At 43.7% G+C, this 26,391-nt stretch overlaps 2 protein-coding genes across 7 annotated transcripts in view; both read left to right on the forward strand.

The window, feature by feature from the left end:
- The first annotated feature begins 1,309 nt into the window (after window positions 1-1,309).
- LOC123754230 (uncharacterized) lies at window positions 1,310-23,189 on the forward strand. Of its 2 annotated transcripts, none has more exons than XM_045736434.2 (4): window positions 1,310-1,438; window positions 16,117-16,256; window positions 19,123-19,510; window positions 20,602-23,189. In XM_045736434.2, exons 1-4 carry the CDS (start codon window positions 1,436-1,438, stop codon window positions 20,608-20,610), a joined length of 540 nt encoding a protein of 179 aa, XP_045592390.1. In that variant the 5' UTR covers window positions 1,310-1,435; the 3' UTR covers window positions 20,611-23,189. The 2 variants fall into 2 exon arrangements, with proteins under 2 accessions (XP_045592390.1, XP_045592391.1); XM_045736435.2 differs by having other exon boundaries at window positions 19,126-19,510.
- Window positions 23,190-24,778: 1,589 nt separating this feature from the next.
- LOC123754421 (uncharacterized) overlaps window positions 24,779-26,391 on the forward strand; it is a 65,883-nt gene continuing 64,270 nt past the window's right edge. Inside the window, exons 1-2 of one of the 5 annotated variants that reach the window (XM_069326509.1) lie at window positions 24,779-24,881; window positions 24,976-25,166. In XM_069326509.1, coding sequence (XP_069182610.1) covers window positions 25,134-25,166 — 33 coding nt within the window. In that variant the 5' untranslated portion in view covers window positions 24,779-24,881; window positions 24,976-25,133. The other 4 variants (XM_069326508.1, XM_069326510.1, XM_069326511.1 and 1 more) reach the window with 4 other exon arrangements.

Consider the following 26,391-nt stretch of genomic DNA (forward strand, 5'->3'; position numbering starts at 1 on the left):
TGACCCCAGCGTGCCCCTGGAGACCCCAGCGTGTCCCTGGTGACCCCAGCGTGCCCCCTGGAAACCCCAGCGTGTCCCTGGTGACCCCAGCGTGTCCCTGGTGACCCCAGCGTGCCCCCTGGAGACCCCAGCGTGCCCCCTGGAGACCCCAGCGTGTCCCTGGTGACCCCAGCGTGCCCCTGGAGACCCCAGCGTGCCCCTGGTGACCCCAGCGTGTCCCTGGAGACCCCAGCGTGCCCCTGGAGACCCCAGCGTGCCCCCTGGAGACCCCAGCGTGCCCAAGACGTTTACAGCTCTCACGCTTCATCACGGTTCCTCCTCAGCGGACGTGCCCGGCGGGTGAAGAAGCTGTGTACACGTATGTCTTCCCACTCACAAGAACCCGCCCAGCTGTACGTGCAGCTGTAAGTGTACAACAGCTGATCAAATTACAGTAAGTTTGGTTGTAGATGCAAATTTATGAAACATGCACGTCTGTAGCAGTAGTAACATCATCATCATCATCATCATCATTATCATCATCATCATCACCATCATCATCATCATCATTATCAGCAGCAGCAGCAGCAGTAGCAGCAACAGTAGCAGCAATGGTAGTAATAACAGTAGTTAGAATGGTAGTTGCATTAGAACCAGAAGTTCTTGTAGAAGTACTAATTGTAGTGGTGGTGGTAGCAATATTGCAATAGCTATAATTGTAGCAACAGTAGAAACAACAGTCGGAGTAGTCGTTTCAGTAGCAGTAGTGAGAGTCTGACTGTTAGTATTAACAGAGCTAACAGAAATACCAGCCATGAACAATATCAACATACACCAGTATTATACAGACACACACAGACACCCAATACTAACAGCCGACTACAAAGTTTGTCGATCGAGTGAAGAAACAGTTAGGTTTCTGGGGCCAGTTTAGGAACTGTGTTAACTGGTATCCAAGTGGGTCCACTGGGACCTCCTCCTCCTCCTCCTCCCGCTCACCCACAGGCGCCGCCTCCCTCACCGCCTCCTGCAGGAAATCATTTTATCGAAACCATGAAAACTGTCGCTGACGTTTGGGCTCTCTCTCCTGTACGGCTGGCTGCACGCTCTCTTGCGTAAGAGAGCCTCCTGATCTTATAATTGGGATAAAAGATCTTCAGAGCGTAAGAAAATTCCTTACAACTTATTCCCATCCCCCCCTCCACTCCCCCCTCCCCTCCCCCATCTTCAGCAGTAACCAACCGCATGCATCGGTGTGGAAGTGCGCATGCGCGGAGGCGGGTTGAGTGCCTTACTTTCTGAAAGCGGGAGAAGAAGTCGTCAGTCGTGCTGCGTCTCTTGAGTCGAGTACACACACGCACAGAGGGCTAACCAACACAGTTTTACACAACGTTACCCCGTACGGAGGTTATCCCTCGCAGCGCTATCATACGCGTGATCATCACAGACCTACAGGATGGTGAGCAGTATGTTAATTGATAACGCATGGCACTATTTGTCTTGTATTTATTGAATTGGTTGTGTGTGTGTGTGTATATTCACTATCTTTTTGTATTTATTATTGTACCTGCGTGATGGAGCTATTAGCTCTTGGGCCCCTCCTTTCCAACCGTTGGTTTTCTAATGCATTGACTCCCGATCTATTTCTCCTCTATCAAATCTACTACGTATATATCTTTCACATACACACACACACACATATGTGCACACATCTCCAGGATGCAGCCCTTAGCAGCTGTCTAGTTCCCAGGGAACCTATTTACTGCTAGGTGAACAGAGGTATCAGGTGAAATGAACACTGCTCATTTGTTTCTACCTCGACCTGAAATTTAACCCGGGGCCTTAAGACTACGACCCGAGAGTGTTGTCAGCACGGCTTTCAGCTGTGTGTGTGTGTGTGTGTGTGTGTGTGTGTGTGTGTGTGTGTGTGTGTGTGTGTGTGTGTGTGTGTGTGTGTGTGTGTGTGTGTGTGTGTGTGTGTATGTGTGTGTGTGTCTGTGTCTGTGTGTGCGTGTGTGTGCGTGTGTGTGTGTGAGGAATTGCGCGCAAATAGATGATGTGTTCAGTTGGTTTCGATTCGAGCACTGTTTGGTTGGAAGGAGCGAGAGATATTGCAGGAAGTCTAGAAGAGACCCAGTGAAGAGAAGATGTGCTAAACGCTAGTCACTGAACACTGTGAACATCGGAGCTCCATGGCTACCTGACCTTCTACTTCTCATATTATAAGACACTGCCGGAACAAAGGTTGAAATTGTCAAGAGAAAATAAGAGAGATTACTACATGAAGTGCAAGGCTGTTATTGTACTGCTATGTGGTCCTGCGGGACGATTCGTACAACAACAGCCTCATTGGTCAAGCCCTTAAAAAGAAAACTGGCTTAGGGCTGTGCTGCGGGTGAAGGGGAGGAGGAGAAGAAGGAGGCAAACCGGCAACAAGTACAATCAACCCTCTAGATGGCCAGAGGGATACATATTATTCTCTCTCTCTCTCTCTCTCTCTCTCTCTCTCTCTCTCTCTCTCTCTCTCTCTCTCTCTCTCTCTCTCTCTCTCTCTCTCTCTCTCTCTCTCTCTCTCTCTCTCTCTCTCTCTCTCTCTCTCTCTCTCTCTCTCTCAATCTCTCTAACTAACAAGCGGAATGACGAAGAGCCAAGGAACTTGGACGTAATCCTACCAGAAGCACAAGAAGCTAGTCAGTAAAACGGAATATCGACAACCTCTTCCTCCTCTCCTCCTCCCCCTCCTCCTCCCTCTCTTCCTCCTCCCCCTCCTCCTCCCTCTCTTCCTCCTCTCCCTTCTCCTCCTCCTCGTAGTCAAACCAGTAGACACAGTAGATGCAAAGTTCCGGTCATCACAATGTTCAGTAACATGTTGATATATATATATATATATATATATATATATATATATATATATATATATATATATATATATATATATATATATATATATATATATACATATATATATGATTAAGGCACAACTCTCCTAAACACGAGAGTGAAGTATACAACTTTAGAACAAAACTTCACTCTCGTGTTTAGGAGAGTTGTGCCTTAAGCATAGACACAGTGTTCTCCCATATTAACAGGGACTTGATGAAAAAACGTATAAATGACCCCTCACTTGCTCTAGTGCTCTTGGGAGGTGGTGATCTTTGGAATATATAAATACTCCGAAATTACCATCTCTTTTAAGGGTCTGAGCAGGTGGTGGAGTGGGTTAAGGCGTACCTGTTATGCCAGTTGCTGGAAGGCTTCTGTGCTGGCTAGGGTTCGAGTCTCCTGGTGGGAAAGTGTTCTAAAGTTGTATATATATATATATATATATATATATATATATATATATATATATATATATATATATATATATATATATATATATATATATATATATATATATATATATATATATATATATATATATATAACTGAAAACTCACACCCCAGAAGTGACTCGAACCCATACTGCCAGGAGCACTCTGCATCTGGCGTACAGGACACCTTAACCACTCGACCAACACGACCGGACAAAAGAGGATGGTAGCCGAGGCTAATTTCCCATCCCCCCGCCGGCACTCTGATGGTAATCTTGGGCATGGTATTTTATCAAATCACCACATTCTTTGGAGCACACGTAAGGAACACAAATGCGAACAAGCCTGAACGGTCTACCAGAAGCACAAGACCGTTCAGGCTTGTTCGCATTTGTGTTCCTCACGTGTGCTCCAAAGAATGAGGTGATTTGATAAAATACCATGCCCAAGATTACCATCAGAGTGCCGGCGGGGGGATGGGGAATTAGCCTCGGCTACCATCCTCTTTTGTCCGGTCGTGTTGGTCGAGTGGTTAAGGTGTCCTGTACGCCAGATGCAGAGTGCTCCTGGCAGTATGGGTTCGAGTCACTTCTGGGGTGTGAGTTTTCAGTTTTCAGCTTCTTCTGGTAGTCCCTTTGTGTATCTATTTATACCTCAATAAACGTATTTCAATTTCGGTCACGTTTTTGAGGCTCTAAAGCACTGTAATGTCTTACTGTAGCTCTGAAGTTACTGTGATGTCTTACTGTAGCTCTGAAGTTACTGTGATGTCTTACTGTAGCTCTGAAGTTACTGTGATGTCTTACTGTAGCTCTGAAGTTACTGTGATGTCTTACTGTAGCTCTGAAGTTACTGTGATGTCTTACTGTAGCTCTGAAGTTACTGTGATGTCTTACCGTAGCTCTGAAGTCAGTCTGCTGCAAATTTGAGATTCTTGGCATATTCTACTGAATCATGTTAGTGCGATGTCTTGCTAGATCACTGAAATGAGTCTGATGTCTTAAATATAGAGCTGAAGTCTCTGTGACTCCTTACTGCAAAATTTAAATGATTCAAGAATCTTTCTTCAGCGTTAATGGTTCTTAATACAAAACTGAAGTCCCTGAGATGACTACCGCGGTGTAGAATGAATTATTCAGTCCGGGTTGATATCACTGTAATGCGTATTAAAGCAGCGTTGAAGTCATTGTATTGTTAGTTTGCAGCGTTAATACCACAGCGATGTGTAACTCCAATGTTGACGTCATCGCTGTGATTGAAGCATTGATGTCCCTGCCGGCGAGCTCAGGCTCTGAAATCAACATGTATCTCACTCAGTCATTGACGTCCCCCATTGTGTCTGACCCTCTGAAGTCTTACTGTAATGTTGAAGTCCCCGTGACATCTTACTGCCGCATTGAAATCACTGACACTTTGTACTTCCTCACCGAGGACACTGTAGCGTGCCACTGATGCTGATGCCTCCACACAGTTCCTCCTCCCGTGAAAAAAGTCCACTACGGGCTCACCATAGCCCGTGCTACTTGGAACTTTTGTTTCAAGTAGCAAATCTTAAACAACAACAACAAGTCCTCCCGTGGAAAAGTTCCGAATTACTGAATTTCCTGATTTACTGAACTCCTCCTAAACTGATTGACAAGTGGCTAAAAACACGCCTTTCGCGATAACGTTAAATATCGCCTCGAATTTCAGTCTAGCAGAATTTATATATTTATTTAAAACATAAATTTCCTTACTAATTTGTTTTACTTTTCCTGATTGTGGTTACGAATGACAACGTATTCTGATCGATTTTTGCTAAGATTATCTTACTTGGTATTGATTTATTGTTTGATTATAAATACGCGAGGCGTCCCTGGCGGTGGGCAAATTCTGTTTCATTGTTATCTCCAAAATAATCAGGAAATTCAATTCAATTTAGCACGAGGAAAAATAATCCAGATCAGATAATATTTTCTCAGGCATAATGGCGCATTCATGGAGGGATTAACCCCCATTTTCACCTCACAGAGAGAAAGCTCAGGTCTCACAGCAAGAGTAAAATGTCGTCCCACAAGAAAGTGGTAATTATATCTTCGAAATTCACATGTGATTCCTCTCCGCTCGAGCAAGGAAGACTCGGCTCCTCTTCGGTCTATGAATTAAGTGAGAAAATAATAGACTGAATCACCGTACATTCCGATTTCTCTCGGGCGGTTTGATTAAGGGTTGGCGTTACAGCCGAGCGACAGAGAGATATATAATTAGAAATATAGAAACTCGCTCGATTTGTAGCACCTATATCCGCTCTCAGCTTTATCAGTCCCTCCTGTAATAAATCACTCTCTTTCTCTCTCTCTCTCACACACACACGCGCACTTTTTAATAATGTAGAATTTATAGATTAAGTCAATATTGTTTATTTACAAATCGGTCGATTTCTGGCTAAATTCGCGTGACCTTACCCAAGGTCACTCGCGTGGATATATTTATTGCGTAAGCTAGTGGCAATAGAACAATTTCCGTTGACAGAAGACTTTATCGAAGATGTCGTTTCTCATGTGAGGAGGTTTTATGATATCAACCAGATACACAGAGCTGCCTACGAAGGTGCAGTGAGGGAAGTGAGGGGGTCCAGAGAGGTGAGGTAGGGTCATTATGAAGAGTTAGCCTTAAGCCAGTTTAAAAGTATAGGCCTGTATAGTGTATACAGTATACAGTGTATACTTTATCTAGTAATAATTTGGCATATGGTAAACCAATACTCAAATTTTTTATAGTCGAGGGGCAGTGTTTGATGGCTGGTGGAGCCACGCATCTAATACCGCTCACTGTTTACCATATATATATATATATATATATATATATATATATATATATATATATATATATATATATATATATATATATATATATATATATATATATATATATATATATGTGTGTGTGTGTGTGTGTGTGTGTGTGTGTGTGTGTGTGTGTGTGTGTGTGTGTGTGTGTGTGTGTGTGTGTGTGTGTCTTTTTTTGTAGCTTATATCTTTCATTATCAGTGTATTTAGAAAAGGGCGTCGTCTCTTTGTTTCAGTATACCACAAAATATATAGTAGTTTAAGTTCCATTCTCTATTTTTTAAATTATTCAGTGATGAAACAGCATTTTCTGATGATCAAAACATATTATTGTCTCCAAATAAATCAGTTTTACAGTCCTGTGAAGTGATGGAGACAAATGACCAGTTTAAGTGATTACATCAATATGTCTGCCAGTACAACACTAACTGAGGAAGCCCATTATCAAGTAAAAATTATTTTCGATAATGTCCTCTCTCGAGTTAGTGTTTAAACTGCATTGTTACCGTCGGTTTGTGCTGTAAACAAAACATAAATACAGTAGCCTGTGAAAAGGAATCCCTCAAAAATAATTATTTCATATTTTATACTGTTATTAACAAGCTTAGAGTTTGCCTTCCTGCTGCACATCTTAAGTCTTACTCGTCTAGTTTTCCCTGGAACACGATCCGACAATAGGTTTACCGCCATATCCAAAATTACTGCTGGGTGAATCGGGGCTAACAGTTAAGGGACGGTGGCTCTGACCAGGACTCGAACTCTGGCCATGGTGAGATTAGTCGATTGCAATTCATTGCTCCAAGGGAAGGTGTAGACTCTAAGCCAGACATCCAATTACTCTGAAAACTTTAACTATTGAGGAAAATGCAATGAAATCGAATCAGTTTACCATTATATAGCCTAAGCTACTCTATCCCTTTGAGATATATTTTCTTGTCTCCTTGTGTAAAGGAGGAAATATATATGTTTATCTCTCAGAATGTTCGGCAAAATGTTTATTGTTTGTGATGTGTGTCTATATATGTATGGAACACGTTGTACTGAACGGGGTGAGAATAGCTTGACCTACTTCATCCCTTTGTGTGCATTTTACCTCAATAAACTTATTTTCAATTTCAGTTTCTTGTCTCAATAAACATACTTGAACTTGAGGCCAGGTGGGTCAGGGGTCGTTACCGCCCAGGGGGTCAGTGGGGATCCGGTCCAGGTAAAGTCTGGACCTTAGAGACCTTAAGGTAAGGTCCAGGTAAGGTCTGGACCTTACTGGGCGGTACCGGCCGGGGGGGGGGGGCTGTCTGGAATATACCGTTGGTCAGGGACCTACTGACCTTGATTATCGCTCATTCACTCTGTCTGTCTATCTCTTGTTCTTTATTATCGGTTCCGACGAGTTCCCCAACTCTCTCGTTAGTTCACACTAGCTCGCTAACTCTCTCGTTAGTTCACACTAGCTCGCTAACTCTCTCGTTAGTTCACACTAGCTCGCTAACTCTCTCGTTAGTTCACACTAGCTCGCTAACTCTCTCGTTAGTTCACACTAGCTCGCTAACTCTCTCGTTAGTTCACACTAGCTCGCTAACTCATCCGTTAGTTCACACTAGCTCGCTAACTCTCTCGTTAGTTCACACTAGCTCGCTAACTCTCGTTAGTTCACACTAGCTCGCTAACTCTCTCGTTAGTTCACACTAGCTCGCTAACTCTCTCGTTAGTTCACACTAGCTCGCTAACTCTCTCGTTAGTTCACACTAGCTCGCTAACTCTCTCGTTAGTTCACACTAGCTCGCTAACTCTCGTTAGTTCACACTAGCTCGCTAACTCTCTCGTTAGTTCACACTAGCTCGCTAACTCTCGTTAGTTCACACTAGCTCGCTAACTCATCCGTTAGTTCACACTAGCTCGCTAACTCATCCGTTAGTTCACACTAGCTCGCTAACTCATCCGTTAGTTCACACTAGCTCGCTAACTCTCGTTAGTTCACACTAGCTCGCTAACTCTCTCGTTAGTTCACACTAGCTCGCTAACTCTCTCCGTTAGTTCACCCTAGCTCGCTAACTCTCTCGTTAGTGCACTCTAGCTCGCTAACTCTCTCGTTAGTTCACCCTAGCTCGCTAACTCTCTCGTTGTTTCTCACTAGCTCGCTAACTCTCTCGTTAGTTCACCCTAGCTCGCTAACTCTCGTTAGTTCACACTAGCTCGCTAACTCTCTCGTTAGTTCACCCTAGCTCGCTAACTCTCGTTAGTTCACACTAGCTCCCCAACTCTCCCGTTAGTTCACACTAGCTCGTTAGCTCTCTCGTTAGTTCACCCTAGCTCGCTAACTCTCTCGTTAGTTCACACTAGCTCGCTGAATCTCTCGTATGCTCTCCCTAGCTGGGTAGCTCTCGTTGTTTCTCACTAGCTCGCTAGCTGAATTAGTACCTCACTCACTGTTGTCACTTCTAGTCTGTCAAGCATCTCCAGGATGGAGAGGAAATAGAGAGTAAAGGAAAGAAAGTGGGAGGGAAGGAAGGAAGAAAAGATAGAGATGAGAAGGAAAATAGAAAGGGAGTGAGAAACAGAGAGAGACCAGTGAGAAACAGAGAGAGACGAGTGAGAAACAGAGAGAGACGAGTGAAAATAGAGAGTCTGGAGTGACTTGGCATAGAATACCACCTTCTTTCCGCCCGCAACTGTTGTTGTTGTTGTTGTTATAGATTCAGCTACTGGGAACAAAAAGTTCTAAGTAGCACGGGCTATGGTGAGCCCGTTGTGGACTTACCTGGCACAGGAGCGGGGCTGTGACTTGCCCGCAACTGATTGATAAAGATTAAGCCACCCAAGAGGTGGCACGGGCATGAATAGCCCGTAATGCTCGCAACTGATTGATGATTGATTGATGAAGATTAAGCCACCCAAAAGGTGGCACGGGCATGAATAGCCCGTAAGTGGTGGCCCTTTTGAGCCATTACCAGTATCAATAGATAATACTGGAGATCTGTGGAGGTGCGACTGCACCCTGCGTGACGGGAGATGTCTCCCGGACCAAGTGGTGACCAGATGGTCGCCACTGAAGAGTCGAGAGAGAGAGAGAGAGAGAGAGAAGATTAAGCCACCCAAAAGGTGGCTTGGGCATGAATAGCCCATAAGTGGTGGCCCTTTTGAGCCATTTCCAGTATCAATAGATAATACTGGAGATCTGTGGAGGTGCGACTGCACCCTGCGTGACGGGAGATGTCTCCCGTTGGCCCGCAACTGTCTCGCACCCGGTAATATACTCCACCCCACGCACTCACGCACGCACACACACCCACCCACCCACACACACACAGAAGACCGAAGAGTTAGGGGGGACATGATCACCACATTCAAGATTCTCAAGGGAATCGACAGGGTTGATAAAGACAGGCTATTTAACACAAGGGGACACAGGTGGAAACTGAGTGTCCAAATGAGCCAGAGATATTAGAAAGAACTTTTTTAGTGTCAGAGTGGTTGACAAATGGAATGCATTAGGAAGTAATGTGGTGGAGGCTGACTCCATACACAGTTTCAAGTGTAGATATGATAGAGCCCAGTAGGCTCAGGAACCTGTACACCTGTTGATTGACGGTTGAGAGGCGGGACCAAAGAGCCAAAGCTCAACCCCCGCAAGCACAACTAGGTGAGTACAACTAGGTGAGTACACACTCACACACACATACCTGGTAGCCTGGTGGATAGCGCGCAGGGCTCGTAATTCTGTGGCACGGATTCGATTCCCGCACGAGGCAGAAACAAATGGGCAAAGTTTCTTTCACCCTGAATGCCCCTGTTACCTAGCAGTAAATAGGTACCTGGGAGTTAGTCAGCTGTCATGGACGGCTTCCTGGGGGTGGGGGGGAAGTATTTAGTAAACAGTTGATTGACAGTTGAAAAGGCGGGCCGAAAGAGCAAAGCTCAACCCCCGCAAACACAACTAGGTGAATACAACTAGGTGAATACACACACATGAGCCACCCATGATGGCGGCGGTGAGCCCCAATATTACCGAGGCTAGCCAGCATGGCCACCAGGCCACCGCCGCCACCAGGCCACCGCCGCCACCGCCACCAGGCCACCGCCGCCACCGCCACCAGGCCACCGCCGCCACCGCCACCAGGCCACCGCCGCCACCAGGCCACCGCCGCCACCAGGCCACCGCCGCCAATAGGCCACCGCCGCCACCACAAGTGACGCGGCAGCTTCCTCCACCGTGTACCATGTGTCCACAGTACACCTACACCAGGACCTGTTTTCGCCTGGAGATGTAGGTCGACTCCACAGGTGCTCGAGTTCCTGGTTTACGACCATAGTTGTTCCTTTACTTAAAACTCCGAGTTTAAGATGAGCAGAAGTAACATCAAGCGGTTCAACCTTTTCCACTGCCGCCCACGGGATGGGTATGGTGCCCACTGCCGCCCACGGGATGGGTATAGTGCCCACTGCCGCCCACGGGATGGGTATGGTGCCCACTGCCGTCCACAGCATGGGTAAGGTGTCTACTACCGCAAACAAGTTGGGTATGGGGTGAATAATAAGTTAACTAAACTTAAATTATTGATGGGCAAAGGGAGTGCGCACCGTTGTTTCATCCCGTTCTCATACCCCAGCTCCTAGTCCTCATATCTCAGCTCCTTGTCCTCATATCCCAGCTCCTAGTCCTCATATCTCAACTCCTAGTCCTCATATCCCAGCTCCTAGTCCTCATATCTCAGCTCTTTGTCCTTATATCCCATACACACAGAAAAGCACACACACTAATAATTATACATTAATGAGAAAGCCCACACTGGATTTGTCCCATGTACCATCCTAGTGCTATAATATAAGCTTTGCTTACCTAACATGTAATCCTGAGAGATCTTTTGACTGCTGCACTTTTATATATTACAATTTTTATTTTTATTTGTTAATTTACAAAGCTCTTATTTACTCCATTTTAAAATAGTAAAATCATAATTTGTTTATACTTACTAAAAGACAGAGATAGATGTTATGTCGTTCATAATTAAATATCGATAAACATGTGTAATTGTGAATTCACCTGTGTTTACAGCGGTTGAGCTTCGGCTCCTGGGTCTCGCCTCTTAACTTTCGGTGGATTTGTGTGCCTGTTCTTTAAGCCTTTGCGTTTTATATATCTGCTTTTGAACCTGTTTATGGAGCCTAACTCTTCATTAATATTGTGTTCCACTTGTTTACTGCTCCCTAGCACTGAAGAAGTTCCTTCTTGTGGTCCGTTTGGGTGCTCAATTGCAATAAGTGTCATACTTCCATCTTAGTGTATCTGTCAGTCTTGTCTAGTGCTATACAGCCGTATTGGTTTACCACTGTCTTCATAATTACATGATGTCTACCTTATTGATTCCTCTGAATATTTCGTATGTTGTGATTATGTCTCTTCTTCTGTCTTTCATTGACGTAAGGGGTCAATTGTTTTATATTCTCCTCTCACATCTGGGAGTAGTCTGGTGGCATGACTGTGAACATTCCTCAGCTATGTTATGAACTTAAGGAGATTGGTGGCTTCGTGCAAACGTTGCATATAGTGAAATTAGTCTAACGTATGTGCACAGCTTTCTGAATTATTGTTCATTCATATTTGTAATAGAAACCAAAAGACGTTACTTGGTTTCGATGGCTACTACCAGGTCTCTTTTTTTCATAGTCGTCATGACTCCTGGAATCTTGGTGGACGAGTTGGCGGTCTCAACATTATACTAATTTTTAGACATATTTTAGTTTATGAAAAGGTGTTTCTTACAGGTGATATATGCAAAATATATAACAGTTTCATTATTCCAAATATGCTCTGGAAGAGAAAATAATTATTGTACCTGGTAATTTTTTTATGAAAGTAGGAAGGGGTTTGATGTTTTATCTTTGGCCTGATGTTTGGACAGTCACCTCTGATATCCGTCAAACTAAACAATGAGAAATGACTGACAGCCAAAGTTTATTATATAGAATTTATGTCACTCTTCGAGCCAAGTAGTTTCCACACACGTACGGTTAACAGCTCCTGGTCTTCGTAGAGAGCCGTTCGTGAACATTTCTGAAGCTTGGATGACAAGAGACTTGGAACACCTGAACAAGACTAAGCACCTTTTGGCAGATCATAATTTCCTTTGATACCCAACTTTCATCTTTGATTATTGCATACGTCGAACGTCGAAGGATAGTATAGTCAGGGAGCATGCATGATGCAGAAGATATTGCAAGATAAATACAACATCAGCTTAGAGGTAAATTACTTAACATCGTCATATATATATATATATATATATATATATATATATATATATATATATATATATATATATATATATATATATATATATATATGTCGTACCTAGTAGCCAGAACTCACTTTTTGGCCTACTATGCAAGGCCCGATTTGCCTAATAAGCCAAGTTTTTCTGAATTAATATATTTTTTCAAATTTTTTTCTTATGAAATGATAAAGCTACCCATTTCATTATGTATGAGGTCAATTTTTTTTTATTGGAGTTAAAATTAACGTAGATATATGACCGAACCTAACCAACCCTACCTAACCTAACCTAACCTATCTTTATAGGTTAGGTTTGGTTAGGTAGCCGAAAAAGTTAGGTTAGGTTAGGTTAGGTAGGTTAGGTAGTCGAAAAACAATTAATTCATGAAAACTTGGCTTATTAGGCAAATCGGGCCTTGCATAGTAGGCCAAAAAGTGAGTTCTGGCTACTAGGTACGACATATATATATATATATATATATATATATATATATATATATATATATACATACATACATACATACATATAGAGAGAGAATGTCTGGCTGGCTGTATGAAGTTGGAAGGAAGACAGTTGGCAGTAGTCTCACCCAACTTTGCATAGCGAATGGTCTGGGGTACAGGACGGACATAGCCGGTCGGGGTCGGCTCTATTGGTAATATTAAGATGGGGTCTGGTTAAATAGTGACCCGCCCCCCCCCCACCACCCCCCTTACGCCTAATCAATGAAAGGTTGAGTCCCTAAATTGATTTACATTTTCTGAGGATATCACTTCTACTTTATTCATTCTTGTGTTCATGATGATATCCTCATAATGTAACCAGAATTTCCCAGTGCAGACGACTGATCACATGACCCTGTATGACTAAACATCCTGTGTGATGGGCATTTTTGCCATCAAGTAGCTAGTTCTTGACACACTCTGTACGTCCCTTCATATACTCTACGGTAGCTGCACAAATGCAGATGTACCTATATGTGTTAATAAAAAAAAGAAATAGGGGAGGGGAGAGGGGGAGGAGAATGGGGGATGATTGTAGAGAGGGAGGGAGATAGTGGAAGACAGGTGGAGAGGGGAGTAGGGGCGAAAGGGACACTACCTACTTCAACATCCACCTGCCCTGTACTAACGTCACCCTCCCATCCGTCTCTCGCAGTCACCATCATCACAACACCTACCAATAACCACCACAACTACCACCACCCACCACCATAACACCTACCAATAACCACTACCACCACCCACCACCATCGCCACACTAACCCACATCCCATTCGCGTGAAACCATTCAGAGTTCACTGACATTTCGCGCGCATCATCCGTGATATACACTAAAAGAAAGTCGATTCTTCAGCAACATTCCAGCACCGATTTTGCTCGGACTGCCTCGCCGCCTGTGCAACGTGTCTTGTTGATCATGCAACATGCCGGCCTGGTCAGCCCCAACGACCGCCTCCTAAGGCCCCGAGCTCGAGGGCTGAGAGAGGTGCCGGTAGCTGTGATTAGCAATACGTTGTGTAGAGTTGATTCTGTGGTTGAAATGCTGTTTGCCGAGTTTTTGGAAATCATTTGTAGAGTATTTTCTTAGAAAACTGAATAAATTATTATTATAATTATTATTATCCTTAAAATTAATATTATTTCAATAATAATAAGAATTATTATTATTATTATTGTAATTGTTATTAGTACTGACGTTATTTTAAAATCATTGTGTTTAAAATCATTGGGACGGGGGGGGGGGGAGGAATGGTGCCCAACCATTTGGAAGGTTCGGGATTGAACGCCGACCTGCATGAAGCGAGACCGTCGCTCTACCACCCATCCCAAGTGGTTGGACATCTATACGGGGAGTGATAGCTTGTTCCTTATGCCCCGTCTAATACCGTTGTACCCGTTACAATTTAACTATTCTGACATCTGAATTCTTTGTCGAATCTGGTCTTAAAGTTGTGGGTGGAGGTGGCTTCCTCAACTTCTTCTTTCAGAGCATTCCACTTGTGGTTACCCTTACAGGGTAAGATAAATTCTTAACATTTCTTCGGCTCATTTACGTTTCCAGCTTCGACCTGTGTTCTCGCGTTTAACTTTCTTTCACATTAACGAGGTTGTCCTTGTCCACTTTGTCAGATTGAATGATTGATGAAGATTAAGCCACCCAAAAGGTGGCACGGGCATGAATAGCCCGTAAGTGGTGGCCCTTTTGAGCCATTACCAGTATCGAGAGCTGATACAGGAGATCTGTGGAGACACTTTGTCAAGTCCACTCAATATTTTATATGTTGCAATCATGTCCTCTCTGTTTCTTCTCTCCTCCAGGGATGTGAGGTGTACTTCCCTCAACCTATCCTCATAATTTAGTCCACTTTGCTCTGGCACTAATCTTGTTGCAAACCTTCGCACTTTTTCAATTTGGGTTTCGTGTTTCGCAAGGTTCAGTTTCCAGACCGGTATTGCATATTGCAATATTGGTCTAACAACGTTTGTGTTGATTGCCTTGAAAGAGCTCTGGTTTATAGGTTGCTAAAGGACGTTCTAATGTTGTGGCAGCGTTTCATATACTGCTGATGTTACCCTGTTGGTGTGTGCCTCTCGTGATGGTGTTGGAATTATATCCAATCCCAAGTCCCGTCATGGTACCGAGGCTTCAACACTCTCTCCCAGCACGCGTCACGAACACGCTCCTGTGGCCAGTCACACTGGAATTAAATGGCTCAGTAAACTACAGACTCATTCGCTATATACTGGTGTGATAGATATTAATTACCTTTAACAACGAGTACAAAACGTGACTACAATATTATTACAACAACAACAACAACTACTACTACTACTACTACTACTAATAATAATAATAATAATAATAATAATAATAATAATAATAATAATAATAAAAGTAATAATAATATGGCAAGAAAAATTAATCATTGGGAGAAAGATGACAGTCGGGCTTGCTCTCGACTCACAATCGGGAAGTCCGGGTTCAAATCCCGAGCTGGGCAGAAATGGTTGGGCACGCTTCCAGTCACCTAATGGGGGCCTTGTTCACCAAGCAGTAAAAAGGTACCCGGGAGTTAGTCAGCTTGTTGTGGGGGGGTTGCATCCTGGGGAGGGTCTCTAGTTCGACCTTGATTGAGGGGGGTTCGAGCTCGATATAAGCCTAACATTTATATATACACTGGCTGCCTGTCCCCGAAAATTAAATTATTATTATTGTTATTATTATTATTATTATTATTATTATTATTATTATTATTATTATTATTATAACAACAGCAATAAAGGAAAATGTATAAAAATTAAATAATAAGCTCGGGTAAACTAAAGTAATTAAACTAAAAGGCATTCGCCAGTCCTGCTTCGCGATTTTCCCACGATGAGGGACTCGCCCATGACGCAGCGCTCTCTGTTGTCTGGGGAAAGTTTACGCCCGCTTTCCCCAGCTGAAAATGACACTCTTAGGGGGAGAAACACAATGGAAAGGTAAAGGTTCTTCCTGTTTTTTCTCGTGAGGTGTGGGAGGGGGGGGGGAAGTAGGGAAGGGTAGGTGTGGCTCAGGTTTTACCGGTAGTTTGTTGGATTGTTATATTATATATTCATATAGATAGGTTTAGTATATGCATTCTACATATATTAAAGAACTCATATGCATGGTCTCTCTCTCTCTCTCTCTCTCTCTCTCTCGCCCCACAATCTAAAAATGCCTTGTCTCCTCCCTCAGCGTGTGGTGGTGTTCCTGCTGGCGGCGACGGTGCTGCTGTCTCCGTCCGAGTGCCAACGGTCCAGGCTGGAGCAGATTGTGACCAACTTTGTGGGCAGTGTCGGCAACTTCGGCAGTAGGATCAGTAACGGCATGCTAAGGTAAGTCTTACGGAGACGGGTGAGGCTTTGAGTGAACCTTCAGGCGACGAGCCCCACAGACGCATTTGTAAATTTTTACATGCTGTTCATTCAAAACAGGACTTTTTTCAAATGTAAATTAATATTATAATACATTAGCATATTGTGCATATATAGGCATAGGTTAGGTTAGGTGTTTAGGTTCTGTTGGCGATTATCTGTATTTGTAGTACGTGGGTGAAGCATTTACAGCGTTGTGGTTCGAACAAAATTCGTCAGTGAAGCATTTTTTCCGGAAGTATTCAAACGAAATCAGTTGTGAGTCGTGTGTAAACCGTTTTTCATTCATAAACAGGGGGTTTTAGCGGGTGCATGGAATCACTTTTGGGTCTTTGTTTGGAGACGGGCAGTTTCACACGACTCACACAGCCCGTCCTCCAAACAAAGATCCAAAAGTGATTCCATGCACCCGCCAAACCCCCTGTTTATGAATGAAAAGCGGTTTACACACGACTCACAACTGCTGACGTTCGAACATATCCGGAACAAGTGCTTCACTGACGAATTTTGTTCGAATCACAACACTATAAATGCTTCACCCACGTACTACAAATACAAATAATCGCCAACAGAACCTAAACACCTGACCTAACCTATCCTATGCCTATATATACACAATATGTCAATATATTATAATATTAATTTATATTTGAGAAAATTCCTGTTTTGAATGAACAGCATGTTAAAATTTATGAATGCGTCTGTGGGGTTGACCGCTGGATGTAATGGACTTGAGTCGAGGACGGGTTGGTAAATGCTGTAACACAAATACAAATAATCGCCAACAGAACCTAAACACCTAACCTAACCTATGCTTATATATGGACAATATGCTAATATATTATATTATTAATTTATATTTGAGAACATTCCCGTTTTGAATGAACAACATGTAAAAAATTATGAATGCGTCTGTGAAGTCGACGGCTGGATGTAATGGACTTGAGTCGAGGACGGGTTGGACAAGTAAGGCTTCAGGAGAGTCTTTGGGCGATGAGTGAGGCTTCAGGAGAGTCTTTGGGCGATGAGTGAGGCTTTATTTAAGTCATCAGGGAACGAATGAGGCATCCAGCTCATCCTTATAAACAAAAAGTTAAAACATTCATTCGAATAACACTAATTGTTTCCTGGGTGTTACTCTATGTGTTTAGTACCAAGAGTCTGTGTGTTTTACATACTGTGACTCTGCGAGTCACAGTATATATATATATATATATATATATATATATATATATATATATATATATATATATATATATATATATATATATATATATATATATATATATATATATATATATATATGCATTTTGATGGAATAGGCTACCTTTTCAAACCAAAATGAATAATCAAATTTCTCTCCTGTTGTGGTCCTCAGGGGAGAGTATAATATATAAGAGAGCTTAGTTAAAACTTCATATGGTGCTAAGATCTAGACTAGAGTCTAAGACATGAGAGATTTATCACCACTATATTATGGCTACTCTTAGTAAACCCAACCCAACCTAAGTTAACCTAACCTAACCTTACTTTACCAAAATAAGAGATACAATTTTGTGTGTTATATATAGAAGGCACAGTGTGACGTCATAGATCCCACCGCTGCCACTGTAGATTTGGGGGGGGGTAGAAATAGCCTAAGGTACGCTATCCCTTTGAGAGGTATTTCTTGCTTATCTCAATAAACTTACTTGAACTTGAACTTGACGTCATAGTTGTATTCTGGCACAGGTTCTAGATTCTACCAGGTAGATCTATTGTGTAGTGGAGCTCCTTCGCTGACGCAGCCTACATAATCAAATGACAGCTCTCGAAATGTATGTGTTATATTCAATTTATTCCTCAGTCCACACTAAGTTACTAAACTAATTACATTTAATGGCATAAAATAATTAATATAAAACACGTATCATAACAAAGTGTGAATTGTCTCTAAATATTTTCGTAACAGGCAGGTGATAAAAGATATAACTCTATAAAAAGAGGAGATAACTCTAGCAAGCACCCATGATGCCTCTCCTCGCCCTTACAGGTCAAATTAATAGTAGAACTGTTTTGCAACAAATCCACAAGGGCCGTGACTGGGGTTCGAACCTACGTCTGGAATCGTAGGGATCCTACGTCTGGGATCTGGCAGCGTCTGGAATCTTCTCGGATCCCAGACGCTGCCTTAAATCCCTTGTGAATTTGTTCACTTCATACATCACGCTATTGTGATTTCTGCGTGTAGTGTAGTACAGTTTTATTTATTCATAATTGCAAGAGGATATGATTATATGTTAGTGGTGACCAAACTACACACTAGATCATGAAGGTTCGACGGCGCTTCGGTCCCTCTTGGACCATTATCACTTCATAATGGTCCAGGACGGACCGAAACGTCGTCGTCTCCTCATCGTCTGGTGTGTGGTTTGGTCATCATATCTTCAGCCACGTTATTGTGACTCATTGTTTGCAATATATATAGTAGTAATTAATAACAGTAATTATATGTGCATTATTTATAAAGCCACAAATGACTTTTTCCTTGGTTGGTTGTCATGTATCACAACTAACAACCTAATCCTGAGCCAGGACATTTAGTCCACAATAATTGCGGGAACAGTACTTCATTCCAAACGAATCAGAAAATGTCTCAGTCACGATCTTATTTTCACAAAGGCAACTTGGTTCCATATTTTGTTTTAATTGTGATTTTCCTTTACCACTGGAAGCTGCTGTAGGTCAGTCGTTGATGTTCAGTTAATACTTATAATGTGTACAAGATCGAAAAACGTCAGACGCAAAAAGCGTTCATCGCTGCCCATTAATTATGTCCTCCTTCCAGCAGGACTTTTGGCGGCAACAACAGCCTGAGAGAGGCCCCTGCCCGCCAGCGTCAACATCTCGCCAGACAGCAGCAGTCATCCACCGCCTCCGCTCCGCTGGACGACGACTCCTTATCAGCTCCGAACGCCCCTCAACAGACACACTCACAGCATCAACAGTCACAGCTACAACATTCCCATTCACAGCAGCAACAGCCATACCAGCAACAGCAAGAGCCCCAGCAGCAGCAGCAGCAGCAGAAAGGACCTCGGCAGGTTGTTCGCCAGAACCGCAATCGTCTATCTTTCCGACAAATGGTTGGCGGAACTGTCTCGAGGATTATGAACATGATTCCCAGGTTTCGCCGAAGATCCTCCAACCGTCACCGCAATACACGCAACGTCCAGGTAAGCTCTCCTCCAGGTAGCTCCTCGTATCACCAAGAGCCAAGGAGTGATTTCAGCGTCCAGGCGATCTCTCCTTCGCACGGTAAAAATCCCCATCCCACGTCCGTCCACGTTACTGTGAATCTTTTCGGAAAAGATGATAATCAGTCTGTGGATACCTCAAACCCCGAACATTCCCTCACCGTCACGCACTATTACAACCACTCTCTCGACGTTACGCACCATCCACACTATGAGACAGACTATGGCGGCTCGTTTACGGTGACAGAGGCAACGGACGACTTGGTGAATGTGACAGAGGCGGCAAGGCCGCCGGGGGCAGTGACGGATACGCCGGAGGGCTTCCAGACCTATAACTCGTACACAGACCTCACCGATTTCTTCAGCAACTTCGATGCATCATCATGGTGGCCTCGGAAGGGCTCACAGGTCCAGCAGGAACTTTTAGATAGTTTCCATAACCACGATAATAGCTACGTTATGGACTATAGTTACGCTATGCTTCCCTCTTCCTCGCAGCACAGTCCAGAGAGTTTTAGTGGCGGTGAGGAATCTAAACAGGTGGTGCGCAAAACCAGTTACAGTGCCTCAGGCTACAAGGATGGTTATCTACATGGCTATGACCAGGGCTACGATGACGGCAGGAATAGGGGTAGTCTAAATAGGAATCAGTGGAATTCGAACGTTAACACAAGGGGTCAGGATAGCGGCAGGTGGAATCCTGCCACTATTGACTACTGGGGGCAGGCCAGTAGTTCTGACATTAACAATAGGGCCAGTAGTTATGGTACTAACAACTGGGGGCAGGGCAGTAGTTTTGGCACTAACAACAGAGGACAGATCAGTCTCTCTAGAAACAACTGGAAACAAGGTAGTAGTGCAGACACTAACAATAGGGAACAAGTCAGTAGTTCTACAACTCACCTCAACGGGGTACAAGCCGGTAGCTCTGCCACTCATAATAAGAGGAACGAGGCCAGTAGCCAGAGGGATCAGGTGAGTTGGTACACTAATCAATTGTTGGGGGAGGCTGCCAGGTGTGGCGGCCGCTGCTTATGGCAGGAACTAATGAGATTTCTTGATCATTACAGCACGAGTGAGAGCACTGAGGTCAGCAGGGTGACGGGTACCTCGGCTTCAGCAGGGTCGGTGGGGCATGTGGTGCAACAGATGGGCAGCGGAACGAGCCCCAACACCCGACACAGTGCCTTCCCTGCCAACCTCTCTCCCCATCATAACCCTGTATATACACATGCAAAGCGACCCGGTATGATCCACGTCCATAGTGCCTCCCGTGGGCGGCCTCCCCATTACTCTCACAACATCCGTCCACTCCATAGGGAAGCCAAGCGGCCACCTTCAGCTTCCTGGGGTCAAAGGGACACACCAGAGGTATTGTCCCCAGGCCCACCTTATTCATCCTCCCCTGCCAGGTACCGTCGCGACTACGATCTGATCTTAGATAGTGGTCGGGTGCTTAGCGGGGCGACGGGGCAAATCCTAGGGCCACGGGGCCACTCAGACGATCATGGCAGAAGATCGAGACGCAGCTGAGATGGTCTGGGTGTCAGGTCATAAACAATCCTCCGCGCGACACTGCCCGAGGTAGTCACACATTCATAGTCGCATCACCCGCCACGCCCCGGATCCGGAGAATAAGTCCCACACCCTCCAAGTCGAGGATCTTCACTAATTTCGCGACGCTGGTATGGTCAACACAAACCTTCACGCTTACCCCATCCTCCCTTCACACTTTAGCGTAAAATTTCTCCTCCAGTCCACACATCTCGCCTCCAAATGTGGGTCTGTTAGTACAATTGTTTCTGCTTATAAAAACAACTCGAGATTTTATGATTTGCTTCTTCCCCTTCGACCATAATATAGGTATGCTTCTACTTTTGGATATCTTTTCTACGTTGATACATCCACAATGCTTCTATTTTAGGCCAAGATACCTAGTAATTGAGCTCTTAAATCACCCAAAAATGTAAATATTACAACCAATCATTTTTGAGTCTCTAAATGTTCAGGATTTTCATCTTCAATCATTCGTGTGTTGTGAATGTGTGGTACACCCTTTTCCCTTCACCCTCACACCAACACCTACACCACATTTCAACACCCCGTCCACACCTTCACCCATACGTCCACCACAACCCAAACACACCTTCACCAACACCTCAGCCCTACCACCGCACCTTCGTTTACATCTTACAGCCCTACCACAGCCCCTTCCACGTCCTCTTCCACATCCTCTTCCATGTTGTTGTTGAGATTTAGCTACTCAGAATGAAATGTCCATGTAGTACGGGCTATGGTGAGCCCGTAACCCTTTTCCACATTCTCTCGAAACATATACCACTTAGGGCTACTCATGCCTTTGCCACCTCTTGGGTGACTTAATTTTTATCAGTCAGTCAATCAATTCTCTTCCACGCTTCGCAAGACCAACACCCCCGTCATACCTCACCCATACAACACCATACCCTCACCTTAACAACCCCACCACATCCTCATTAACAATGCTCCATTACCTACACCCCAATACACCCACCACACCCCCCCCCACACCCTCACAAAAAGCGTCCGAATTCATCCACAAGCACGAGACATCTCCCGTCACGCAGAGTGCACTTGCACCTCCACAGATCTCCAGTATCAGCTCTTGATACTGGTGATGGCTCGAAAGGGCCACCACTTACGAGCTATTCATGCCCGTGCCACCTTTTGGGTGGCTTCATCTTCATCTTCTTCATCTGTTTAAAACACGGGAGACATCTCCCGTCACGCAGGGTGCAGTTGCACCTCCACAGATCTCCAGTATCATCTACTGATACTGGTAATGGCTCGAAAGGGCCACCACTTACGGGCTATTCATGCCCGTGCCACCTTTTGGGTGGCTTAATCTTCATCAATCAATCATCCACAAGCATGACTTCCGCTTCAGCCGCTGTACATAGCAGATCAACCCCTGTGTAAATAGGCATGTTCTGACGCACTTCTGATTTATAGGGTTATGGTAGCCAGTACGCTGCAGGCACACCAAGTAGTTCCAGTCTACGCCTAAGGTTTGCGTGACACATTGGTCAAGTGGCAAATAATTGGCCTTCATGTGATACTCAATCCCAGTCCCTGTGTTGAACAGTTCCTCTGGTGTATGTTCAACAGAAGTCCATGTGCTCGATGATTATCTTATGGGGGAAAACATTGAAGTTATTAATTTTTTTAGAACTCAACAAATGATGTCAATATATTCCTGGTTACATATATTTAATAAGTTGTGATAAGCAGTGCTGACATCTACGTGAAAAAAGGCTACACAGAAAGTAGACAGTTATAATAGAATAAATAGTAGATTCTCTGATATAAAAGTCTACTTTTATCTTGGTCTTTTTCTGTATAGAAGCTTTATTGTGAGGTTGAAGTTCATATCAAATTTTTGTAGCTGGAGGCTGTATTGTACCTTTGCATGAGTGTAGACTTATTGTGTCTCCCAGTAATGGAAGACAGCTGCCTGTCGCGCGAGGCTCCCAAGGCTCACTCTTCTTGCATGCCAAGAGAGCCTTGCGGAGCCCCGCTCCTCACCTGTACATACATCACTTGTTTAATGGGCGAGCGTATGTTCCAGGCTGGACCTGGTTCCATGTATTTATTGTGTACAAATATATCCTCTTCTTTACCTTGTGTGTTTTATCAAGTCCTGTGTGTGTGTGTGCTCACCTAGTTGTGCCTGCGGGGGTTCAGCTTTGGTTCTTTGATCCCGCCACTCAACTGGTGTACAGGTTTCTGAGCCTACTGGACTCTATCATATCGACATTTGAAACTGTATGTGTGTGTGTGTGTGACTATAAGGAGCTTTAAGTTGTTTATCTTGTGCGTGAGCTACGAGTACTGTACTAATGCAAACAGAAGCTAGCAGATAAATTGTTTGTCACAATGAAATGTGTGAAGCAAAACATGTGTATGGGGCCAGTAACACAATCAGTAGCCTGACAGACCGCTCGAATAAATTCCGTTAAAAGTATCTGGACGTTCAGCTTGCATCAGAGACCCAGAAACACTTCAGGATGTTACACGACCGAAAATCACATTCACTCCAAAACTCTACCACCTACGGGCTATTCATGCCCGTGCCCAACCCGTTCTCGCAAATTTAATAAGTCAATATTGACTTATTAAATATGTGCATAGGTGACATACTTAACATAATAGTTTCCCTTGAAAAACTTCATAGAAAACACCGACCTTACCTAACCTACTTAGTATGTTAAGATAAGCATCTTATTGCTTCGTAATTACAATTATTACCTAACCTATACCTATAATAGGTTAAGTAACAATTGTAATTACGAAGCTATAAGATGCTTATTTTAACATACTAAGTAGGTTAGGTAAGGTCGGTGTTTTCTATGAAGCTTTTCAAGGGAAACTATTATGTTTAGTATGTCACCTATGCATGCAACTAATAAGTCAATATTGACTTATTAAATTTGCGAGAACGGGTTGCCGTGCCGCCTCTGGTGGCGGTGGCTTAATCTTCAACAACAACAAGAGCATGTATGGGGAGTTAGAAGAAGTAAAGTGTAGGTATGTGTAAACTAATACAGACAAACTAAAGTACTACATTATATACTGTAAGAAAATTTAGCCATTTAGAGATAATCTAAAGTCAATTTGTAAATGACAAATTATCATATTACAAATTATAAAATATCAGAAATTCTTGCATCGTATCCATATTATGCTGCTAGTAGATAAATATGTAAATATTTTTGTCATAGATAGCGGGAAATCATCTTGATAAACTGTCAGCTTCACAAAGGGCCTTGGTGAAACAATCGAGATATTAACTTAAACATTTTACGTTGTCTAAAATCACATTCCCGATATTCTGTTCAAAATGCTATATAGTTAATACGTCCATGTGAGCACCGCTAAGAAGCTATCGATCGTCTAACAAACAACTAAGCCCAACTAAAATATCATTGCTCATCTTACATGATTGATAAAGATTAAGCTAGCCAAGAGGTGGCACGGGAATGAATAGCTACTAATCATCTTACATGTAACTATATGCTTTATAAAGGATAGATAACCCATAATAATGAGTTTTCCTTGGGATCTGCACTCCCCTGCGGCCCGGTCTCTGGTTGCTGGGAAGGGAACCACAGGGCAGAGAGGGAGAGGAGCGCACTTCCTCAAAAAAATCGATGTAGGGAAGGCGGCGAGTCAGGTGGCCTGACTCTGGATATAAACGATCGCCCAGCGGACGTCACCTCAGTTGTTTATGTGTGTGTATGTGAGAGAGTGTGTCCCGCAGTAGACGAGGCTACGAGTGCTCTGTCGACATGCTCGGCTGTAATTTGCATTCGTACGTAAACTAGTGTTTTTTGAGGGATTGGCGAGTGTGATATAAGAGTGTTAAGAGGTTTTGCATCTTCTTAAAAGATGGTATTGTGTTATAGCTTTCGCAGAACCATATAACCTGACGTGGTTTCATCAGTTTCATTCTGAGTTTTGGCTCATTGTAAATGAGCAAGTGACCATGAGGTGTCAACATAGTGAGTCAGTTACCACATATATTGATCAAGTGAGCACATATTGAGACCACATTTACCGCATAATGGATCCCGTCACTTCTCGATCAGCAAAAAAGGTAAGGCATCATTATGTTTCTGTATTCATTCCTAGAACTGGTCAATAGGCACAGCACCTTCACCTCCGTGTCTGTAGTGCTGGTGACTGTGTATCAACAACGCCTGGTGCTGATGACTATGTATCAACAACGCCTGGTGCTGATGACTGTATCAACAACGCCTGGTGCTGATGACTATGTATCAACAACGCTTGGTGCTGAAGACTATGTATCAACAACGCCTGGTGCTGATGACTGTATCAACAACACCTGGTGCTGATGACTATGTATCAACAACGCTTGGTGCTGAAGACTATGTATCAACAACGCCTGGTGCTGAAGACTATGTATCAACAACGCCTGGTGCTGATGACTATGTATCAACAACACCTGGTGCTGATGACTATGTATCAACAACACCTGGTGCTGATGACTATGTATCAACAACACCTGGTGCTGATGACTATGTATCAACAACACCTGGTGCTGATGACTATGTATCAACAACACCTGGTGCTGATGACTATGTATCAACAACACCTGGTGCTGATGACTATGTATCAACAACACCTGGTGCTGATGACTATGTATCAACAACACCTGGTGCTGATGACTATGTATCAACAACACTTGGTGCTGATGACTATGTATCAACAACACCTGGTGCTGATGACTATGTATCAACAACACCTGGTGCTGATGACTATGTATCAACAACACCTGGTGCTAATGACTATGTATCAACAACACCTGGTGCTGATGACTATGTATCAACAACGCCTGGTGCTGATGACTATGTATCAACAACGCCTGGTGCTGAAGACTATGTATCAACAACGCCTGGTGCTGAAGACTATGTATCAACAACGTCTGGTGCTGAAGACTATGTATCAACAACGCCTGGTGCTGATGACTATGTATCAACAACGCCTGGTGCTGATGACTATGTATGTATCAACTTCCAGGAGACCGTGAAATCCAAGCATAGTGTTGAAATTATTTTTTTTTTTAACAAATAGCGTTAGGGTTGCATAAACGGAGGCAAGTCAGAGAGGGAAACTGTTGCCAGTAGAGTACCGCAGGGAGTCTGTTCTGCCTCATATAATACACGTGGAGTCGCTGGATTGTTTTAGGCCAAGGCTAGACATATCGCGTCTATGAGGGGGGCCTGATGGCTGGGTGGACAGCGCTCGGTGTTCGTAGTCATAATGGTCCGGGTTAATTCCCCGGCGGAAACAAATGGATA

Source organism: Procambarus clarkii, chromosome 18 (assembly GCF_040958095.1).
Source record: "Procambarus clarkii isolate CNS0578487 chromosome 18, FALCON_Pclarkii_2.0, whole genome shotgun sequence".
Taxonomy (NCBI): Eukaryota; Metazoa; Arthropoda; class Malacostraca; order Decapoda; family Cambaridae; genus Procambarus; species Procambarus clarkii.

Coding starts and splice junctions, on each gene's coding strand:
- LOC123754230 (XM_045736434.2), top strand. Junction 16,257..19,122: donor ATCAGTAACGGCATGCTAAG/GTAAGTCTTACG, acceptor TCCTCCTTCCAG/CAGGACTTTTGGCGGCAACA.